The 21,188-nt window shown below is 43.1% G+C and overlaps 2 protein-coding genes and 1 long non-coding RNA gene across 4 annotated transcripts in view; 1 reads left to right on the top strand and 2 right to left on the bottom strand.

Moving 5' to 3' along the window:
* Positions 1-8,494, bottom strand: part of spef1 (sperm flagellar 1) — a 45,874-nt gene extending 37,380 nt beyond the window's left edge. Inside the window, exons 1-3 of one of the 2 annotated variants that reach the window (XM_078530766.1) lie at positions 8,375-8,494; positions 7,264-7,379; positions 2,460-2,591 (exon numbers count right to left, since the gene is read on the bottom strand). In XM_078530766.1, the coding sequence (XP_078386892.1) occupies positions 2,460-2,591; positions 7,264-7,379; positions 8,375-8,483 (357 nt within the window). In that variant the 5' untranslated portion in view covers positions 8,484-8,494. Of the gene's footprint in view, positions 1-2,459; positions 2,596-7,263; positions 7,380-8,374 lie in introns of both variants that reach the window. The other variant, XM_078530767.1, reaches the window with a different exon arrangement.
* On the top strand, positions 8,489-17,365 carry LOC144668593 (uncharacterized). The gene is made up of 3 exons (XR_013573521.1): positions 8,489-8,584; positions 11,217-11,308; positions 17,250-17,365. It is a non-coding gene; the product is annotated as an uncharacterized LOC144668593 (long non-coding RNA).
* Positions 12,941-21,188, bottom strand: part of adam8a (ADAM metallopeptidase domain 8a) — a 39,428-nt gene continuing 31,180 nt past the window's right edge. Inside the window, exons 21-25 of the mRNA XM_078530765.1 lie at positions 21,051-21,110; positions 19,468-19,539; positions 17,374-17,430; positions 16,602-16,679; positions 12,941-14,089 (exon numbers count right to left, since the gene is read on the bottom strand). Of these exons, the coding sequence (XP_078386891.1) occupies positions 14,039-14,089; positions 16,602-16,679; positions 17,374-17,430; positions 19,468-19,539; positions 21,051-21,110 (318 nt within the window). The 3' untranslated portion in view covers positions 12,941-14,038. The remainder of the gene's footprint in view (positions 14,090-16,601; positions 16,680-17,373; positions 17,431-19,467; positions 19,540-21,050; positions 21,111-21,188) is intronic.

Below are 21,188 nucleotides of genomic sequence, written 5' to 3'. Positions count from 1 at the left end.
CAAGCTGGGTTAGTGCTGTTGCTGCCCATCCTGCGACCAGAGCGGGGGGAGAGGACATCCTGGCGGCCTACACAGCATTGAGAAGGCGCTCGAGAGATGTGTCGCTGAACCTGGGGGCTGCTGTCTTCTTCAGTTTCAGAGCCATGTCTTCCATGCAGCAGTGGTGCTCTGGAAGCACTGAGATGTGTGCTTGCAGCTGGACTTTAAATATGGCGCCTGGCAGCGGTGGGGTGATGGTAGGCGGGTGAATGAGAGCCTGCCCGCCATGGAAATGGCGTGTTTCCCGGGAGTGCATAAATAATGTGGCAGGTTTGGGATGATACGGCGTGAAAAAGCACCATCACGGCCGGCGGGTAAAACATTGTTTTACCTGTATCTGCCCACTACCGCACTTAGTGCAAATCTGGGACGATTCCACCCAATGGCTGTACATTAAAAGTAATCCATGTGCCTCTGATGCACTCTGATACACTGTATAAGGCACTACATAAATGCAAGTCCTTTTTTCTCTTTCTAATTACTGGTGTCAATTTTGCCTAGATTTCTGGAGAAGGGGGTGTTTGGTCTTCATTATTGGCTGGAAGGATACAAAGCAGGCAGTTCAAATTTATATTAAAGACCCCCACCTCTACTTGAACTAATTCTGTCACGTTCTCCTAGCACTGTAGAGCCCTGTTATTTGTACAATTCAGGTGACAACACAAAGTATCTGCAGTTATAAGCTTTCAAATGCAGGGACGGCTATTTGAAGTTTGCAATTATAAACTCCTTTTTGGCCACAATTGCGTATGAAGGATCTGTATAAACATTCGCTGGAGACAGTGCACCCCAGCCAGTACAGACAGGCTATGTTTGGATGGGTTGCTTTAGCAGTACTTTGAAAATAAACATACAGTATCTTCTGCTCTGTTTCCCTGACTGTACAGCTCAGATCACAATGTGAGGTATTGTAGGCATGAAATGTATCACTAAGCTGCCTATTGTACAAAGCATTTCAATTACTAACCATCTGAGAAGCCTTTTTTTTTAAGTGATTATTTGGAATCTTAGATGTAATTCTCATGAAAAGCTTTCTGAGCAGTGCTAACTCAGTATCAAGAGCAGAGAAAGAAACAGAGCATCCGCCCTCACGCCTTCTCCTCCCTCCCAGAAACATGATAGGGTCCCCCTTGTCCTCACTTATCACCCCACCATCCTCCGCATTCAAAGGATCATCCTCCGCCATTTCCGCCAACTCCAGCATGATGCCACCACCAAACACATCTTCCCTTCACCGCCCCCCTGGCGGCATTCCATAGGGATCGTTCCCTCCGGGACACCCTGGTCCACTCCTCCATCACCCCCTACTCCTCAACCCCCACCTATGGCACCTCCCCATGCCCACGCAGAAGATGCAACACCTGCCCCTTCACTTCCTCTCTCCTCACCGTCCAAGGGCCCAAACACTCCTTTCAAGTGAAGCAGTATTTCACTTGCATTTCCCCTAACTTAGTCTACTGCATTCGTTGCTCCCAATGCGGTCTCCTCTACATTGGAGAGACCAAACGTAAACTGGGCGACCGCTTTGCAGAACACCTGTGGTCTGTCCGCAAGAAAGACCCAAACCTCCCTGTCGCTTGCCATTTTAACACTCCACCCTGCTCTCTTGCCCACATGTCTGTCCTTGGCTTGCTGCATTGTTCCAGTGAAGCCCAACGCAAAATGGAGGAACAGCACCTCATCTTCCGACTAGGCACTTTACAGCCTTCCGGGCTGAATATTGAATTCAACAACTTTAGATCTTGAACTCCCTCCTCCATCCCCACCCCCTTTCCTTTTCTTCCCCCTCCCTTTTGTTTTTTCCAATAATTTATATAGATTTTTCTTTTCCCACCTATTTCCATTATTTTTAAATCTATACCTGTAATGCCCTGTCAGTCTTTCCACCCCACCCCCACTAGAGCTGTACCTTGAGTGTCCTGCCATCCATTCTTAATTAGCACATTCTCTTAGATAATATCACCACCTTTAACACCTCTTTGTTCCTTTGTCTGTGACATCTTTTGATTATCTGCTCCTATCACTGCTTGCTTGTCCCTACAACCACCCCCCCACCCCCGCAACTTCTCTCTCCCCCCTCCCCCCACCCCCTTAAACCAGCTTATATTTCACCCCTCTCCTAATTTTACTCAGTTCTGTTGAAGGGTCATGAGGACTCGAAACGTCAACTCTTTTCTTCTCCGCCGATGCTGCCAGACCTGCTGAGTTTTTCCAGGTAATTCTGTTTTTGTTTTGGATTTCCAGCATCCGCAGTAGTTTTTTGTTTTTAATAGAGTTTGAATGTTTACTGACACCAATTCAATGCTACCTTTAAATTAAGACTCAGACCATCACCTTACAGTGTGTTGTTGGTGATTGTTCAGTTATAGAACTCCATGAAGAGTAAAGGCATCTGAAGATAATATAGGAGTAAAATGTACCTGTACGCCATTGAGTTCTTCCTCAATCTTCAGTCTCAACATATACAAAACTGTTTCAATGATTCCAGGAAAACTCTTAACCAATTTTGTTAACATATCTTCGGGAATATGAAAATGCAATTTTGAAAATACCTTCCTGCGTAAAAGAATTGTGAAAAATGTTTCAATTAAATACATTTTAAAATATCATAATTCACATGAGAACTTGGGAACTACACAGATCTCACAAAAAACGAATACATCCTGGGTTAAGTGTAACAGATTGTCTTAGGGAGTCAATGATATTTATTATCAGCCATACTTAACTACCTGATTTCCTGCTTCTAGCCATCTCACCTATAAATAATTAACTTTGTTTGAAAGTTATAATTGTATTTTAATGCTAAATTGTGTCCTTATTCAATATTTAGTGCAGGCTATCTGCATGGAAAAATCATCATATGTAAAGTACCAAGAAAGTGGGAAATATGGTCCAATTTTCCATAATGCTGATTTTTGATAGTATGCAGAAAACAGCGAGGATTCCACAAGTAATTCCTTTATCATTGAGAAAACTAGAAGCAAAAATAAATCCCCGACCTGCAGATGGAGGGTGCAACTTTCAAAGCGCATTGACAGTGCAGTAAGTGGAAGTTTAATTATGGTTTTTTTTGATTACATTATCAGGACTGCACAGTTTCACTCTGTTTCAGGGTTCCAGCGCTTTGGGATAATGCTAAAACAAATGTATCATTCAAAAAAAACATTAGATGTATGAGTTGAGTTGAGTGTCATCAATGTGTCAAAATGGGACAATTGTGACTTTAGTTATGCAGCGGTGGATTGCAAACTTGCTTTTACCCTTTGGAGTCCCCAGCTGTTGCCTGGAAGGAACCTGCAGCAAAAAAGTGTCGCCTTTGTTGCTACTGGCAGCATAATGCTTACATTGCTGCTTGGCTTCAGGCCTGGCTTCAAGAGGTGGTACAATTCAGCTGTGATGTTCTCAGCAAGGCATAATCTTCTCACATGTATATCTCAATGATGTCAAGCTGGCAATGGACATAGTGCCTGGGGTAATCAGTTCTGGTGGCCTACGTTTTATGTTCTTGGACCTTCCAGGCTCTGCTTTGCTATTTCTCTTCCTTCAATATGTTCAGCAGAGTGAGACTTGCTGCTGAATGGACTAGAATAGCTGAGCAATTTCTTACAATGTTGCTGTCCTGTCTATGTCACACCTACATCTATTCCCTCTGCTGCCTAACTGCCACCTTGTAGCAAGTATTACTGTGTAATTTAGCGCTGATGCCCAATAAACTCAACAAAACAAGTTTCGGAAGGTAGACAAAAACAACCGGTCAAGAATAAAATTATTATATTTAAATTCATACTTATCATGTGATTAGCTTTAATGCCGAGGAATTTTGCCCCTCCAATGTGCTAATCATCGACACCAACAACTTGCATTTATATAGTACATTTAATGTATTAAAACAAGGCTGGGTGTACAGGTCCACAGGTCACTGAAAGTGGCAACGCAGGTGGATAAGGTAGTCAGGAAGGCATATGGCATGCTTGCCTTCATTGGCAGGGGTATTGAGTATAAAAGCTGGGAGTCATGCTGCAGCTGTATAGAACCTTGGTTAGGTCACACTTGGAATATTGCATGCAATTCTGGTCGCCAAATTACCAGAAGGATATGGAGGCATTGGAGAGGGTGCAGAGAAGGTTTACCAGGATGCCACCTGGTCTGGAGGTTATTAACTATGAGGAGGGGTTGGAGAAACTTGGATTGTTCTCACTAGAGCGACGGAGATTGAGGGGCAACTTGATAGAAGTTTACAAAATTATGAGTGGCATGGACAGAGTAGATAGTCAGAAGCTTTTTCCCAGGGTGGAAGAGTCAATTACTAGGGGACATAGATTTAAAGCGAGAGGAGAAAACTATAGAGGAGACGTGCAGGGCAAGTTTTTTACGCAGAGGGTAGTGAGTGTCTGGAATTCGCTGCCAGAGGAGGTGGTGGAAGCAGGTACGATAGTGGTGTTTAAGAGGCAGCTTGACAAATACATGAATAGGATGGGAATAGAGGAATACGGACCCTGGAAGTGCAAAATGTTTTAGTTGACGGGCAATATGATCGGCGCAGGCTTGGAGGGCCGAAGGGCCTGTTCCTGTGCTGTACTTTTCTTTGTTCTTTGTTCTTTGTAAGGCGCTTCACATGGGATCGTAATCAAACAAAATTTGACGCTGAGCCACATATTAGATCAGGTGACCAAAAGCTTGGTCAAAGAGGTAAGTTTTAAGGAATGTCTTAAAGGAGAGAGATTGAAAAACAGAAAGGTTCAGGGACGGAATTCCAGAGCTTATGCACAGGCTGCTGAAAGCACAGCTGCCAGTAGTGGCCAATGAAAATCATCCCCAAGGGATGTGCCCATAGGTTAGCGTTCTGCAAAGAAGTTGTTGAGCATCTAGTCATTTAAGAGTTTTTATCAGAACATTCACAGGCATCACACTATTAAACAGCAGACTGCAACCAAGTTAACTTTTAAAAATGTAAGAGTGGAAAAAGCTATTTCCTGCTATTTTTCTAGAACTTGCGGTAACCTGGGAAGTTGTTGAGATAACATGGAGAGGAACCAAGGAGCTGTCAGCCCTGAGGGAGTTAAGCCGCAACTACTCTGAATGACAGCAGGACCAATTTAGGCCATTTTTATATAGAGAGTTCCTGAGCAATGGCCTTAAATGGGACAGGCCAGGTTAGTAGTTAATTGTTAGAACAATATTCCAGAACTCAAGTTGCTTGTGGGCAATGCGATATAACAATGATTTTATTACAAAGTAATTCCTCTTCAAGATTAATTGACGAAAATGGTTTTATGTGGGGGTAAAATCTTACCACCGCCATATCCAACTTATTACTGTTCCAGCTAATTGGAAAGGAGAGCAGGTTGGGGTGGGTTGGGGGACCGTACTGTGGGCTGGGGTGGGGGGTTGCACTGCAGGGTGGGTTGGGGGACTGCACTGCAGGGTGGGATTGGGGGCTGGCTGCACTGCGGGGTGGGTTGGGGGCTGGCTGCACTGCGGGGTGGGTTGGGGGCTGGCTGCACTGCGTGGTGGGTTGGGGGGTTGCACTGGGGGGTGGGTTGGGGGACTGCACTGGGGGGTGGGTTGGGGGACTGCACTGGGGGGTGGGTTGGGGGACTGCACTGCAGGGTGGGGTTGGGGGCTGGCTGCACTGCAGGGTGGGTTGGGGGCTGGCTGCACTGCAGGGTGGGTTGGGGGATTGCACTGGGGGGTGGGTTGGGGGCTGGTTGCACCGCGGGGTGGGTTGGGGGACTGCACTGCAGGGTGGGGTTGGGGGCTGGCTGCACTGCGGGGTGGGTTGGGGGCTGGCTGCACTGCGTGGTGGGTTGGGGGGTTGCACTGGGGGGTGGGTTGGGGGACTGCACTGGGGGGTGGGTTGGGGGACTGCACTGGGGGGCGGGTTGGGGGACTGCACTGCAGGGTGGGGTTGGGGGCTGGCTGCACTGCAGGGTGGGTTGGGGGCTGGCTGCACTGCAGGGTGGGTTGGGGGATTGCACTGGGGGGTGGGTTGGGGGCTGGTTGCACCGCGGGGTGGGTTGGGAGCTGGCTGCACTGCGGGCTGGGTTGGGGGCTGGCTGCGCTGCGGGCTGGGTTGGGGGCTGGCTGCGCTGCGGGCTGGGTTGGGGGCTGGCTGCACTGGGGGGCGGGTTGGGGGCTGGCTGCACTGCGGGCTGGGTTGGGGGCTGGCTGGCTGCACTGGGGGGCGGGTTGGGGGCTGGCTGCACTGCGGGCTGGGTTGGGGGCTGGCTGCACTGCGGGCTGGGTTGGGGGCTGGCTGCACTGCGGGCTGGGTTGGGGGCTGGCTGCACTGCGGGCTGGGTTGGGGGCTGGCTGGCTGCACTGGGGGGCGGGTTGGGGGCTGGCTGCACTGCGGGCTGGGTTGGGGGCTGGCTGGCTGCACTGCGGGGTGGGTTGGGGGCTGGCTGCACTGCGGGCTGGGTTGGGGGCTGGCTGCACTGCGGGCTGGGTTGGGGGCTGGCTGCACTGCGGGCTGGGTTGGGGGCTGGCTGCACTGCGGGCTGGGTTGGGGGCTGGCTGCACTGCGGGCTGGGTTGGGGGCTGGCTGCACTGCGGGCTGGGTTGGGGGCTGGCTGCACTGCGGGCTGGGTTGGGGGCTGGCTGGCTGCACTGGGGGGCGGGTTGGGGGCTGGCTGCACTGCGGGCTGGGTTGGGGGCTGGCTGCACTGCGGGGTGGGTTGGGGGCTGGCTGCACTGGGGGGTGGGCTGGGGCTGGCTGCACTGCGGGGTGGGTTGGGGGCTGGCTGCACTGCGGGGTGGGTTGGGGGCTGGCTGCACTGTGGGGTGGGTTGGGGGACTGCACTGCAGAGTGGGTTGGGGGCTGGCTGCACTGCAGGGTGGGTTGGGGGACTGCACTGAGGGGGTGGGTTGGGGGCTGCACTGCGGGGTGGGTTGGGGGACTGCACTGAGGGGGTGGGTTGGGGGCTGGGTGCACCGCAGGGTGGGTTGGGGGACTGCACTGGGGGGTGGGTTGGGGGCTGGGTGCACCGCAGGGTGGGTTGGGGGATTGCACTGCAGGGTGGTTGGGCGCTGGCTGCACTGCAGGGTGGGTTGGGGGACTGCACTGGGGGGTGGGTTGGGGGCTGGCTGCACCGCGGGGTGGGTTGAGGGCTGGCTGCACTGGGGGGTGGGTTGGGGGCTGATGGACTGTGGGATGGGTTGGGGGCTGCACTGCAATGCAAAAAGCTATTGTAGCAGAGCGTAAAATATTAAATATCAGAGCACTTGCCTATTTAATATCTGCCAGTTACTCAGCTTTTGCTGGGTAGAGTTTGCTGGGATATAGTTGTGGATTTCTACCAGTTTTGGCAAAAAGTGCTTCACCACTTCAGCGACCATTACTTGAAAGAAGAAAATAAAAAACAATTGAGATTTGTTGTTTAAAAATAATCGTTGTCCAGCTATATGAATAACATATTTTCATTCAGACTATTAAAAAATTAAAAAACAAAAAACTACTGCGGATGCTGGAAATCCAAAGAAAAAATTAATCAATTTTCAGTCAAAGTTCTGTAAAATTATCAAATCATTGCATGTTTATTTTCTACAATTACAAAACAGATTAAAATGATTTTATTTTATTGGCTGATTTACCAAGTATACATCACATTCCTGACTTGTGCCTTTTGGATGGCGGACAGGGTTTGGGGGCGTCAGCGGGGTGAGTTACTCAAAATAATGCCACGGGATCTCTTACATCCACCCTCACCTCGCGTCCAAAAGACGGCACCTCTGACAGTGCAGCACTCCCTCAGTATGGGCCTTGAGTTTTGTGCTCAATTCCCTGGAGCTGGCTGTGAACCCAAGACCACCAGACTCAGAAGACTGAGGTCAGAGAATAATTCATCTCGCCATTGCCCTCCCCCCTGCCAGCCCAAGAAAACCCTAGCACCTCTTGCCCACTCCCAGTGGTAAGGTGCTGGGGGTATGAAAGCCCGCCATGTGCCCTGGGCCCGCCCTGGTCTGAGCCCCGCCCCCTGCCCGGAGTCCCGCCCCCTGGTCCTAGCCCCGCCTCTGGTCAAAGGCCGCCCCGATCGAGCTTCGCCCCTTGTGCTGAGCCACGCCCCTTGTGCTGAGCCACGCCCCTTGAGCTGAGCCACGCCCCCTGCCCGGAGTCCCGCTCTTGGTCCTAGCCCCCCCGCCCCTGGTCTAAAGCCTTCGCACGTGGCCCCGCCCCTTGCCCTCTGCCCAACCTCCCGTGCCCCGCTCGAGCGCCCATTGTCTTCGGTGTTCCATTGCTGACTGTTAACGGCTCCTGAGCTGGGGCTGGGGTGTGGTTTCCGGGGGGGGGGGGGCATTCAACTGCGGCTGCGCGTCCACCGCCCGCCCGGGGTACCTCCGTCACTGAAATCCCGGGCGATGTTCCGCTTCGGCCTGGAGAGCGGGATTCGGTCGATCCAGGCGTACAGTTCCTGCAGGGCCTCTTTGCTCAGCTCCTGGGTCATGGTCAGCGCTCTGGAACCGTCAGCGGCGGCCGTGTTGACAGCGCGTTGCCTGGTTACCGCAGACAGGGGTCCGGGCTACGGTGCGGGAAGAGGATCAAAAGGTGCGGGGGCGGGGAGGATGCGCCCAGTCAACGGCCGCAATATCATCCCCACAGAAATAACTTCTCTAACCATTCAATTCCATGGCTTTTAAAGAAATATATGCCTGTTAACCCTCTTATTTATCATCAGCTCTCATGCCATTCATTTAAGCAGACTCCTCCCAAATCATTAAGACTTACACTTATTTGGGTTTAAAAATTATTTATCTTAAAATAGCTCCACAGTTTTAAATGGTTCTCCTAAGCATCATACTTATTTTTAAATTGGGGCCCCAGTACAAAACCAGACAGTGTAGGATAGGTGGCCAGTTATGGGTGTGTTTAGGTAAAAAAAAATTCTATCAAGGTAAATTATTGTGTGACCTTAACACTTCACTGCCAAGCAGCCCCTGTCTCTTTTGTGGCAGCTTCTAACTTGCCAGCTCTTTATTTAGATGCTACAAATTTAGGATTAATTTACACTTTTTTTGGAGAATTTTTCTACAACCTGGTGCCATCAAAGGTTATGTCTGCTGCTGACTAAAACACTGTCAGCCTTGGAGACACTGGTTTGGAGAGCAAGGTTTTTGCCGGTGCTTGAGAATTTGTTTGCCATAGTCTGGATGTCTTCCTTGTTGTGGGCAGCTAGGGCACGGTGACCTCTGTACAAACGCCATCTGCCTCCACCAACATCACAGAGCCAGTAGTCACAGAACCTGGAGAGATTGAAGAGTTTCCCTGAACAGAACCTAAAGTTGACACTTGTCTCTGATGGCTTCCTTAATCATTGCAGCAAAGAAACCCTTATCCATGATGTTGTTGCTTCCATACATGTCAATTCCAACACTACTGGCCAGCCTCCCATCTTCCCACTCCGTAAACTTGAATACCCAATACTCTGCTGTCCTTATCCTAATTCACACCAAGTCCCATTTACCCGTCACCTGATCTACCATGAGAACCAATGCCCCAGTTTAAAAATTCTCATGTTTGTATTCAAATTCCTCCATGGCCTCACCACATCCCAACTCTAATCTTCTCCAGCCCTACAACACTCACAAATATCCACACTCCTGCAATTCTAACCTCTTATGCATCTCCAATTTTTATTGTCCAAGCCATTGGTGACTGCTTTCAGCTGCCAAGGCTCCTGAAATTCCCTTCCTAAATCTCTGTGCCTCTTTGAAGTTGCTGCTTAAAAGCTACTTCTTTGACCAAGCTTTTAGTCACCTGTTCTAATTCCTCAGGCCTCAAGTTTAGCGTCAATGCAAAATTATAGCTGAATCCCATTAACATTAACCTTAAAGCGCAACTGCACTTTTGAACGTACACCTAAACCGGCTGCTCTTCTCCTTGCTGGTTGGACTGAACTTTCGTTTTGAGGGTTGAGAGTAAGTATTTTTGCCACTAAACAAACAGATTAAATGGCCAGGATTTTCTGGCCCTGCCCGCCACCGGGATCTTCCGGTCCTGCCAAAAGTCAATGGACTTTTGACCAGCCTGTTGCATCCCCCACAACAGATCTCACCCCAGCAGGGCCAGAAAATCCCAGCCAATGTGTCTGCTTTTAAATTTTCACTACAGACTACACATGAATCATACAGCACAGGAGACCATTCAGCCCACAGTGCCTCTGCAGATTCCTTGAAAGATCTACTTAATTAATTCCATGACCACATTCTTTCCACGTGGCTCGGACTCTGCTTCAACCACCCTTTCAACAAAATCTAGAAAACCAAACATCTGCACAATTACACCAACAAGAATGGATAACCTACCCACACAACTAACTGTTGGCCAAACAAAAAAGGACATGTGGAAGCCCTATTGTAGGATTGGGCTAAATAAAAAATAATTTGCAAGATCACAAAGCACATTTGGCTCATCCATCATGAAAGAACTTGCAATTTCCCTTCCTCCCAACTGTTTCATAAACAAGGAGTTTGGTGCCACCACTGCCATATGTTATATTTGTATTATAGTGTTTGACACAGTTTAGTTATGAAATTATCATGTAGGAAATGAAAAAAATGTTCACTAAACCACAGGAAATAAAGTGAGTCACAACAGTAACTGAAGAGTTGCAGATCACATGTCACTATCATGATCAACATACTGTATAAAAACTGTATTGTAATACGCATCTGATCCAAAACTATTGCCTAATTTGAATCTGCAATTCATTTACCTCATGAAAGATGTCACCCTAGGGGATCTTGGCATTACAGTGGGATAGATATTTGATACTTAGCCTTTGATATCTAGGTCCTGGGTTCAAACCCAAAATGGATGGGTGGGTTGAAAGTCTCCTTTGCTACTTGTTAGGGTTCTGAGTGAAATTGACTTGGGGAGTGTCAATCCTATTCCTAATGGGCAAGACCCAAAGATTGTTGTTGCAGGAAATGGAAAAATGCTGCTGGTGCAGTAGAGGGTCATTTTCTGAAATTAGGACAGAATAGTGAAAGTTTTACTACTTTGCTCTACATTTAGAAGGCAAATTTTAACTCCCTCCACCCATGGTTAAAATCAAACAACTCTGTTCTGCAATGGAAATGAAGCAGCAAACCATGTTAAAACTGTTGTTTTTGCTGATGACTGCATGAGGCAGAAGCCTCATTAATATATGCTAATTGAGGTTTTATGATGTACATAGGACTCAGATGGCATGTTAACAACATGCTGAGTGGGCCACCTGTGACCACACTCCATTGAACTTGCCAGGGAGGAAGCAGAGGTCTTAAAAAGGTAAGTTTTCAACTGATTTTTGCAGGGTCAGGAGGGGCCAAAGTTTCTGTTGGATGCACAAGAAAAAATCTGGGCCTTGCAACCCAGGGGCGATCCCTACCCTGAGTTACCCATTGGCTGAAAGAATATGCAGAATACTTGTTATTTTCAATTTAGAATCACAGGCAACACCTTTTGCTTTTGGTTCTGGTGGTAGCCTGACAATGCACTGACATTTCCTAAGATATGAATGAAAGGCATAAATTAATGGCATAAATAACTGTAGTTTGATTCATGACTTCAGAATTCTACTTATAAAATAGCATGAATCATTTTTTGTAGAAATCCCTCAGTTATATGGGTTCAGTTATACTTCAGTGTACTCATGAAACAAACAGACAAACAGAAATGATCTATTTCTCAAAACCAATTGCAGTGCATTATTGCAATAAAGTACAGTATTTATTTGCTAAAGAAAATAAATAACCCATTTCACACTGACAGATATTTGTTCAGTCCAGCTGAAAAAGTGCAAACAGTTTAATTATGGACATCACTGTGGGATTAGGCACAATGGATTGAAAATCAAATACTAAAACTAGATAATTGATATCACAATTCACCAAATTTGGATAAAAATCATGAAAATCTGATTAACCTTTCACAACATCAAATCAGCTGTAAATATTGGGCCCTGATTAAAATGGTAGTATAGAAGATTTAAAAAAACATTCATTCTGTGCAACCTGTAGGTTCCACGTTTAGGGACAGTCAAAATCTGTTAAAGCCCTTAGATGGGAAGGTAACCTTGTTTGAAAGCAAACAAAAGTTTTTTTTATATAACGTGTGCCTAAAGCAATACTGTTTCCAAGTCTAATGGAAATGGTGTTTATTTAAAGCAAATGTGAGGCTTGTCCTCTCCACCATCACCTTTGATGCACTTAAAGGCATTCCCACCAGTACAAGCACCACGGCAATGTGAAAGAACACACATGTTTCCAGCATAAAGTTTCCATGTACTTCATTAGCTAGCAGAAGTCCTAGTTCAATTCAGAAATTTACATTCTTTTTTCTGCTAAATTTCACATTTTTTAAATTAACGAAAGTAATTCAAGCAAAACTCCAGTTAATGGTTTTACACCAGATACCAAAATGTATTTCCCCCCAAGATGTCCTTTTGCTGACTTTCACTTTGTTTTTGAAACCTTTAATTGTGAATGCCAACATAAAAATTAGAACTTTAACAGATTAATTTTAGTTTCAAGTATTTATGTCTCACCTTCCCAAAATAAATATATGCAAACAAAAGCAGATCATTAAAAAAATTGTTCCTTGCATTAAAATGGACAAAAAGCATTGGTAGATGACATAAGTAGTTATAAATACATTTGATTCCATTCATTTTTTTTAATATTTCAAGTATGTATCATGATTTTGGTGATTTATGTAAAGGCACATGGTTGATGGGAAATAATGTACATTTTAGTGATGAAATAAAACTCTGCCTAAATCTAAATTGATCTATATTTGCCTATTTAGGATTGGTTACTTGGTTCAACCTTGGGCTTAGGGCTGTAGCCCATATTCAGTAATCAAATCCCTGCAAACATACCAAGTGGAGCTGTGCAATTTACCAGAATTCTTTTTTTAAAAAAATAAAAATTTATTTGGCAATGCACAATTTTACTATTTTTAAATGGAATGGAATATTGTCTGTGAATAGTACAGCGAGGGATAAATTGTCCAGTGTTAGGAGGGTAATTAAAATCATGGGTCTTTTAAGGCTAGGTTACACTGACTTGGACATAAATCAGTTCCAATATGAAGCAGTACTCAGACATTAGGCTGATTTCCATTTGCTCTAATTGAAACACAATTTAGATTGTTAGAAAAACACAAAATGCTGGAAATACTTAGGCAGCATTTGTGGAGAGAGTGAGAGTTAACATTTAAGGTAAATGACCTTTCATCAGAACATTCTACGAGTCTCATGTCAGAGCTCTGATGAAAAATCATACATAGTATTTTGCTTTTGTATTAGAGTTTTGGTCGTGGCCAATTTCATCAAATCCTATATGGTACAGTACAGAATTTGTCCCATTACGTCTATGCCAGCCTTTTTCTCCACCCAAGCCAGCTTGATTGAAGACAACCTCCAAAAATGGGAATGGTGGGACTGCTTCTGAATTTGCCTTAATTGGATCAATTCAGACTAAATGCTGCAGCTGGACAATTAAGTTCAAAGTTGTTCCTTGACAATCCAGGAAAGAGGTCTGGAAAATGAGCTTCCTGATTCACACCCAAGCTTAGTACTTTTGTGCAAGACCAAGTCAAGCCAGACAAATGTAATACTTTATTCAATGTCTCCCCTTCACTTTGGTTTTCCAAAGTGCCCCCTTTCCAAATAGAAGGGTTACTTCACAAGTTGTATCTCATCACTGTTTGCAGCAGAATCATTTTAATTTATATAATTTAAAAAATATCAAGTGAGAATATATCCTTATTAGTACCGAAGCACCAGTACAATGAAAGCAGCATTGTTGGAGATGTTCAGTTTTCCGCTATTTCAACCTAGCCACTGTTTTGTTGTACTGTGTTTTATGCTCTTTCCTCTAATTGCATGAACTTGTATGACAAGAAACCAAAGATAATACTTTTATCTTCTTCCTGGCATTACAGGAAAAGACAGCAAGTCCAGCAGCTCCACAGCTGTGCTTCTGTAATGTGATGATATTTCTACACATTTCCTCTTCATCTGTGCTGATTTGGTGGCTTTAAAGCAACTTTTGGCTTGAAACCAACCTAGCAAGAAAAATATTATATTGTTGTTTAGTCATGTTGACCCTATATCCGATTCCTATTACAATAAAGAGCAATATGTTTATCAAAATGCTTCTAAATGAGAATCTTTCCCTGTGCATCTCCCCAACAAACCAAAAGTTTAATATATGCAAATTGGGTTCATCTGCAATCTCCCCCAACATCCATTTATCTTCCTGTCGGTTGGACTGGACTCTGGGGAATGTTGAACTGACCCAGACAGGACACCTGTTTAGAGCTCAGTGGCAACATGGTAATGAGGTTCTGCTTTCAAATGGACATCCTTTCCTGCTGGAGGGATTGGCCTGTGCTAGCTGCATAATAATTAAAATTTTCCCTAAAATTTTTAATATTATAAGCAAGTGAATAAAAAACATTTATTTATAGAAGTTACTATTTAGCTCCTCGGAAACAAAACCACAATTTGTCTTTCCTAAATTGCTGTTCTTTTGGATTAAAATTGAATATGGACAGTGTTTGGTGAAAATGATAAGAAAACGTTGTGGGAACAATAATGATGTGTCTTGAAAGTTCCAAACCAATCCTCACTGATTGAAGCATATGAAATAGTTTAAAACGCTTTGGATTTAAAAATATTAATGAATCAATTAGTAAGGGAGTTTCCAAAGCATACATATAACTGAACTACTAACAGAGTGTTAGTTATTCAATTCAATTTCACTTTATTATCCATATGGAAATTCACACGGCAATTAATTTTGAGTACATTGCTCATTCATTTAAAAAAAGTACATAAGTGAATAATAAAAAAAAGTTACCCTATTACAGAGATCTAACTTTAATTAAATATGTATTAAAAACTTCCAATTCATTAAAATAATCAGTCAGTGAGTCCCACCCTGATTGCATATTCTCATCGATACATCAAACTGTTAAAAGTTCTTATAGAGAGTAGCACAAACAAGTTCAGGAACTGATTTGTCCTTCATCTGAAGGATTGTAGCCTTTTCCCTGAACGCAACCAGCAGCAATAAGGAGACAAGGGTGATTCTCATTGTTCATGACGCTCTTTACTTTCATCAAAATTCTTTGACAGCTGATTTTGTCCAGAAAGATCCGCTCATCAAATACCTTTCTTGCCTGGTTCAATAATCTCTGTACCCTTAAAGAATCTGCTTTCCTAAAACAACAGTACCAGGCGAGACATCCCAAAAGGATAGCACGCTCAACTACAGCTGTATAAGATTGTGGGATTTACTTGAAAATATTTCAATTTTCTGAGCACATCTGTACACTGTTCCCTCCAATTCAACTTACCATCTACTTTGACACCTAGGTACTTGTAGTTAATAACTATTTCAATGTCCACATCATGAATCTTCACAGGAACAATATAATTAACTGTTTTTTCTCTAAAGTCTATAACTAGTTCTTTCATCTTGTTTCTGTTCAGTTTAAGAGAATTATTATTGCACCATTTTACGAACTTCACTGCTTTCCTATAGTTTACTTCATTATTCCTGATGAAACCCACCTGTATTGTATCAGCATATTCAGGATGGTTATGTCATTGTCCTCTGATTGACAATCATTCATGCAGAGGAAGAAAAGTAAAGGTAACAGTGCATAACCCTGAAGAGATCCAGTATTTGTTACCATGGGCTCCAAGTAAATCGCAGAAACTAACACCTGTTGGGTCCCATTGTGAAGGAAATCACTGATCCAAAGTAGGAAAGCAGGATTGACATCAATTTTTTAAAAAATTTTTCAATAAGCTTGTATGGTTGTATGCTATTATAATCTGAAGACAAATTAACAAAGGTAGCATGAGCGTAGTTGCTTAATCTATCCATGTTATTGAAGAATCAGATAAACCAAGATCAGAACAGTGCAGTCCACTGACTTTAGGTTGATAGGCAAACTGTAACTGATCAATATGTGGAACAAAAGGATCTAAAAGATGCTTTGACACAATGTGCTGGAAACACTTCATGACTATCGATGCAAGAGCTACGGGTCGGTAATTATTCAGCTCAGCAGGCTGTGACTTCTTAGCAACTGGAACGATGGTGGTTGATTTCCAACAGCAAGGATCAGAATGCCTATGTTTGAATGATATGGTTTGATTCCCCTCTCAAACATGTTACCTTAGAGACAATCTATCAAGTGGTGCAATATTTAGACTAGAGATAAGGAATTTAATTGCAGCTGGCCTATGTATTGCAATTTGATTTTAAAAGAGAGCCATCATGCTAACTAGATAAAAACTCTATTTTTGTCACAGACTGAACATTAGCACAACTTATATTAGATGGTCACTATCTAATTATCAACTGCAAAATAAAAATGGAGCTAAAAAAGAACTCCCTCATCTGTAAGATCCGGCATGATATAGAGTAGGCTTCACAATTGGGCTAGCTTGGATATCAGAAGTCCTAAATTAGATTAAATTCACCTCCTGGTCTGGATTTGCAAATCAATCCTGGTTTAAAGAGGTGGCACTGACAGTGTTTTTTCCTAACTGGAGGCTTACCTGTCTTTGTTTGGAGGATGCAGATGGAAAACCTGGTTTTACAGGAGGTAGTGGAGGCTGAATAGTAGGTTTTACTACCTGCAATATAGAAGTTTATTTTTGTCATATTGTAGAAACCACAATCACTTCCATTTTCTGCTAATTACATTTGTTTCATTCATGCAAATAGTTTAACTGAACAAATAATCAAAAAAAAAGCAAAAATTCAATTTAGATTTTGAAACTGTAGCATTTTAACTTTAAATTATGGATTCAGCATGAAATGAATTTTAAGCATGTATTGCATCTAGATTGGTTAAATGTTAAAGACTAGATATTGACAGATAATTCAATTGTGTGCAATACGTCGTACAATATGCATATGCACACAGACAACTAGGCCTTTGTACAAATACACAAATGAACACATGCATATGTGCACACTTCATTTTCCTTTGAAGTGATTCCTGAATGGACTCAAATTTAGAGCAAATGACATCTGAAAACCCGATGAAACTGAAAATCGATATCTAATTGAATATTGAATGATTGTCAGTTTGAGGCCAAATCTTGTCACTAATGGAGAAACATCACTTAATGAGTTTTGGAGTTTTCAGTCTGACTCACTGTTTTAAGATCATTACCACAGAGAGTTGTCTCTTTCTACAGGTTACTATATCCAGCTCACGGTACTATTCTTTGAATGAGCAGAACTCCAATCAAAAGGGAAGAACAACAACAGATGATCATTGCATGTCAGCTTTACAGTTCTAACACCTGGAGATAAACCTACCTGTTTATTCTTCAGTCCTGGCAATGGCTTTCCTGGAGGAGGAGGAGGAGGTCTGGCCTGGAAGCAGAAAATCAAAAACATTTCATGTATGAAGAAGATGTCTTAGCTTTAACTGCATAAATGCAACTTACCTTCCCATCTCCATTTAAGGACTTGATTTGCAGTAACAACAATGTGGCTACAATTTTCACCCTCTGAGCACACCAAAATAAAGAGGCATTTAAACATTTCTTAGATATCATGTTACACCCCTAACAGCACTGTGGGTGTGCCCAAACCACACAGATTGTAGTGCTTCAAGAAGGTGGCTCACAACCACTTTGCCAATTGCATTAAAGTGGGCTTGCCAGCAATGCCCACTTCCCATGAATGAATTTTTAAAATCTCAAATGTGTTCTGAAGTGTGATGCACAGGAAATGCACACTTGCATAAAGTTATCTTGTTATAGATAGATATATGACAATATATACATTTAAAAAAAAGTCATTAAAATAATTGTCAGAAGTACATCCAGGAACCTTGTTATTCATTTCTCAGTTTCACTTTGCTTGTTTCTGAAGTAAAATACCAATTTTGAGCTCATGAACATTGATCCCTGACTAAGCGAGAAGGTGAGGCTATACTTTGTAACTAGATACAAAGAGGTATACTGAAGAATCCCAGGATTATTTGTCTCTCCACCTTGTCTCTTCTTGGCATATTCCCCCCCAACCCCAGGCCTCTCGCCTTGAGAGAGAGAGAGAGGGAGAGTGAATGAGAGTGAGAAAATAGAAAGGAAAAGTTTTTTTTAAAAATATAACTTTACAATTTAATATGTTCAACAACAATTAGAACCTGAAGGAATGAGATATCACACTTATAATAGTTCATTTTCAGGGCCAGAGAGGTTGATTATCACTAATAAACATATATCATTAAAGGGGTACTTAGATTGAAGTGGACATCACTTAGGGCAGGATTTTGAGGTCGGTGGGTGGGTGCAAACGAACATTAGGTCCGGGATTGGCCGGGGAACGCCGACCGCGATTTCATGCTGACTAGCCAATTAATGGCCAGCCAGTGTGCTGAAATGCTCAGCGATGCTGGGGTAGGGGCAGGAGGAGGGTGGACGCTGACGTAAGCACAGATGTGGGCTAGCGTTAAATGAAAGCTCCCTGAAGTCAGAGAGCTGAAGACTTTAAAACAGTTAAATAAAGTTTGTAAAATGAGGAAAAAAAAATGTGCAAACATCACAATCAGTCACCTGAGCATATACGTGATAAAAATGCTGTCCACAAATTTTTCTTTTAATTTTATTTAATAACGGAAACTTCATTCCGCCCTTGGATGAAGTTTCATGAAAAATACAAAGCCCGCCTGGCTGATTCGCCCCGTCAACCGTAAGGTTGGACCGACCACGAAAAATCAGAGACAATTACAACTTTAATAATCTTAAAAGGCTTCTTAATTGTCGGTGGGTGTGCTTCCGACTTTCGTGCGTGCCCGCCGACTGAAATTTCGCGCGATTTTGCATCCGATCAGGTTGGATGGGCACCCGCAAGCCAACCTAAAAATTCTGCCTTTAATTTTCTGTGGCTAGTTTGGTTCATATCTACCACTCAAAGACAGGAACTCCACCCTGTTCAATATATTTCACTGATGAGGGCAATAGTGAGATGTTTTTGCAAAGCAAAATATGGAGTGGCACAATTATGACAGGAACACTGGATTTCTGCTTTTAATCACATATCTGAAGTTGCTGTAGCATTTGCACAGAAATAATAGAATGCTGTTAGTCTCATGCTATTTTGACAACAAATCATGGACCAATATTTTAATCTGAGTTTATAAAAACATGGAGTTGTTTCCTGCCACATAAGCCCATTATGTTTAAACATACATAAAGAAATGATGAAATTACATCACCAATTTGAAAAGGTCATGTCTGCTTACTTACTCTGGTGATACTTCATTCATTTGGTATGAGATATTTAATAAGCACAAGGGACCAAATATTTACAGTTGAGTGTTATCCTCATTTCTTTGCCTTAAATCACACTTTACAACCGAATACCAAAGTATAACTAAACAAGTGGACTATACTCAACACTTACCGGTAGACATAGAGATGGAAATGGTTTGGAAGAAGGGACTAGAGGTGGTGCACTTGGTTTTTCAATTTTGTTCTAGAGTCAAAATGAAAATTTTAAATTTTCTGTTCTAATTTGTACAGAATAATCTTGTTTGACAAAAATAATTGCAATAAAGCCAGCTAAACTTGCACAAAGGTATGATTTTGGCCATCAGGGTTCTTTACAACATGGCTGGATTGATGGGCTAATACACAGGCAATGTGAATAAAGTGCTCTGCTTATGAATCACTCATGCAAATCTTCTCTTTGAGGGGAAGTGTGTGGGGTGGTGAGAGAAGACCAGTCAATAGGGAATAGTAAAATTATAGTTTTTCTGATACAGCAATTCACTTGCACTTCATTCAGTTTAGTCTACTGCATTGCGGAACAGCTTCACTCAGTCCATAAGCATGACCCCGACCTTATTGTTGCTTGTCACTTCAATTCACCATCTTGCTCTCATGGCCATATTTCTGTCCTTGGCCTGCAGCAATGTTCCAGTGAAGCCCAACACAAACTGGAGGAACAGCACCTCATCTTCAGGTTAGGCATTTTATAGCCTTCTGGACTTAACATTGAGTTCAACATCTTCAGACCATGAACTCTGCCCTCCATTTTGATACATATATACACATGCACCCTCCCCTCCACAGGACCCACATGTCACTTGTTCTTATGTTTTGCTTTCAGAGAATGCTGACCATTGCTCTGCTATTAACACATTCTGTTATCTGAACTTTATGCCACCATTAACACCTGACTTAGTCTTTAAACACTATCAGTACCACTCCCTTTGTCTTGTGTCCATGACATCTTTGTCAAATCTCTCTTGAGCTCCCACCTATTCCTGGCCTTCTATTTTGCTTCACCTGTTCCACCCCCCCCTCTCTTCAACAGTATAAAACCCATCACATGTCTACCTCTCTTCGGCTCTGAGGACTCAAAACGTTAACTCTTTCTCTCTCCACAGGTGCTGCCAGACTTGCTGAAATTTTCCAGCATTTTCTGTTTTTATTTATTGTAGTTTTTCCCCCAACTGCTTAAACCAATGTTGAATCCAGGATGCATGATATATAGGAAGTACGGAAGCAAATATTCACTTAAATAGATAATAATAGATATCCAATTGGTTATAAAGCAGTAATCTTACTGCAGCATCTAGGTCATCACAAACTGAGTGAAACACAAGCAGTTTATAACTTTATCCAAAAATATTAAACTACAGTTTTGAAATTCTTGCAAATAACCTGTTTTATTTTCTTTTAAGTGATGCAGTGAAATTTCTTGGCAATAGTTTAGGGCCTTTTGATTTTGCCATAGCATGGATGCTGGAAATCTGAAATAAGTTCTGATGAAAGATCATCCACTGAAGCATTAACTCTTGTTTCTAAATCCACAGATACTGTCTTATCTGTTAAGTAATTCCACCATTTTTTGTTTTTTATTGTAGTAAAACGATTATGATGCAATAAGTACAGGTTTATCAAGTGATAAAATCAACAACGGCTTACCAAAAAAAAAAGCCAGTACGTATTTATAATAAATTATATGTGAAATTATCATACCTGCAATGGGTTTGCTGTAATGCTTGTAGAAAAGCTCTTAAGAGGAGCTGGTTTTGAAGGCTACAAGGAAATAAAGTGAAACAAAAACAAATCAAACCAACTTAGGCCAATGGTTGAAACCTTGGTTTTTCATAAGAC

The sequence above is a fragment of the Cetorhinus maximus genome, chromosome 27 (assembly GCF_964194155.1).
Source record: "Cetorhinus maximus chromosome 27, sCetMax3.hap1.1, whole genome shotgun sequence".
Classification (NCBI taxonomy): Eukaryota; Metazoa; Chordata; class Chondrichthyes; order Lamniformes; family Cetorhinidae; genus Cetorhinus; species Cetorhinus maximus.
The sequence above is the reverse complement of the archived record's forward strand: the minus strand, read 5'-3'. Positions and strand labels throughout refer to the sequence as shown.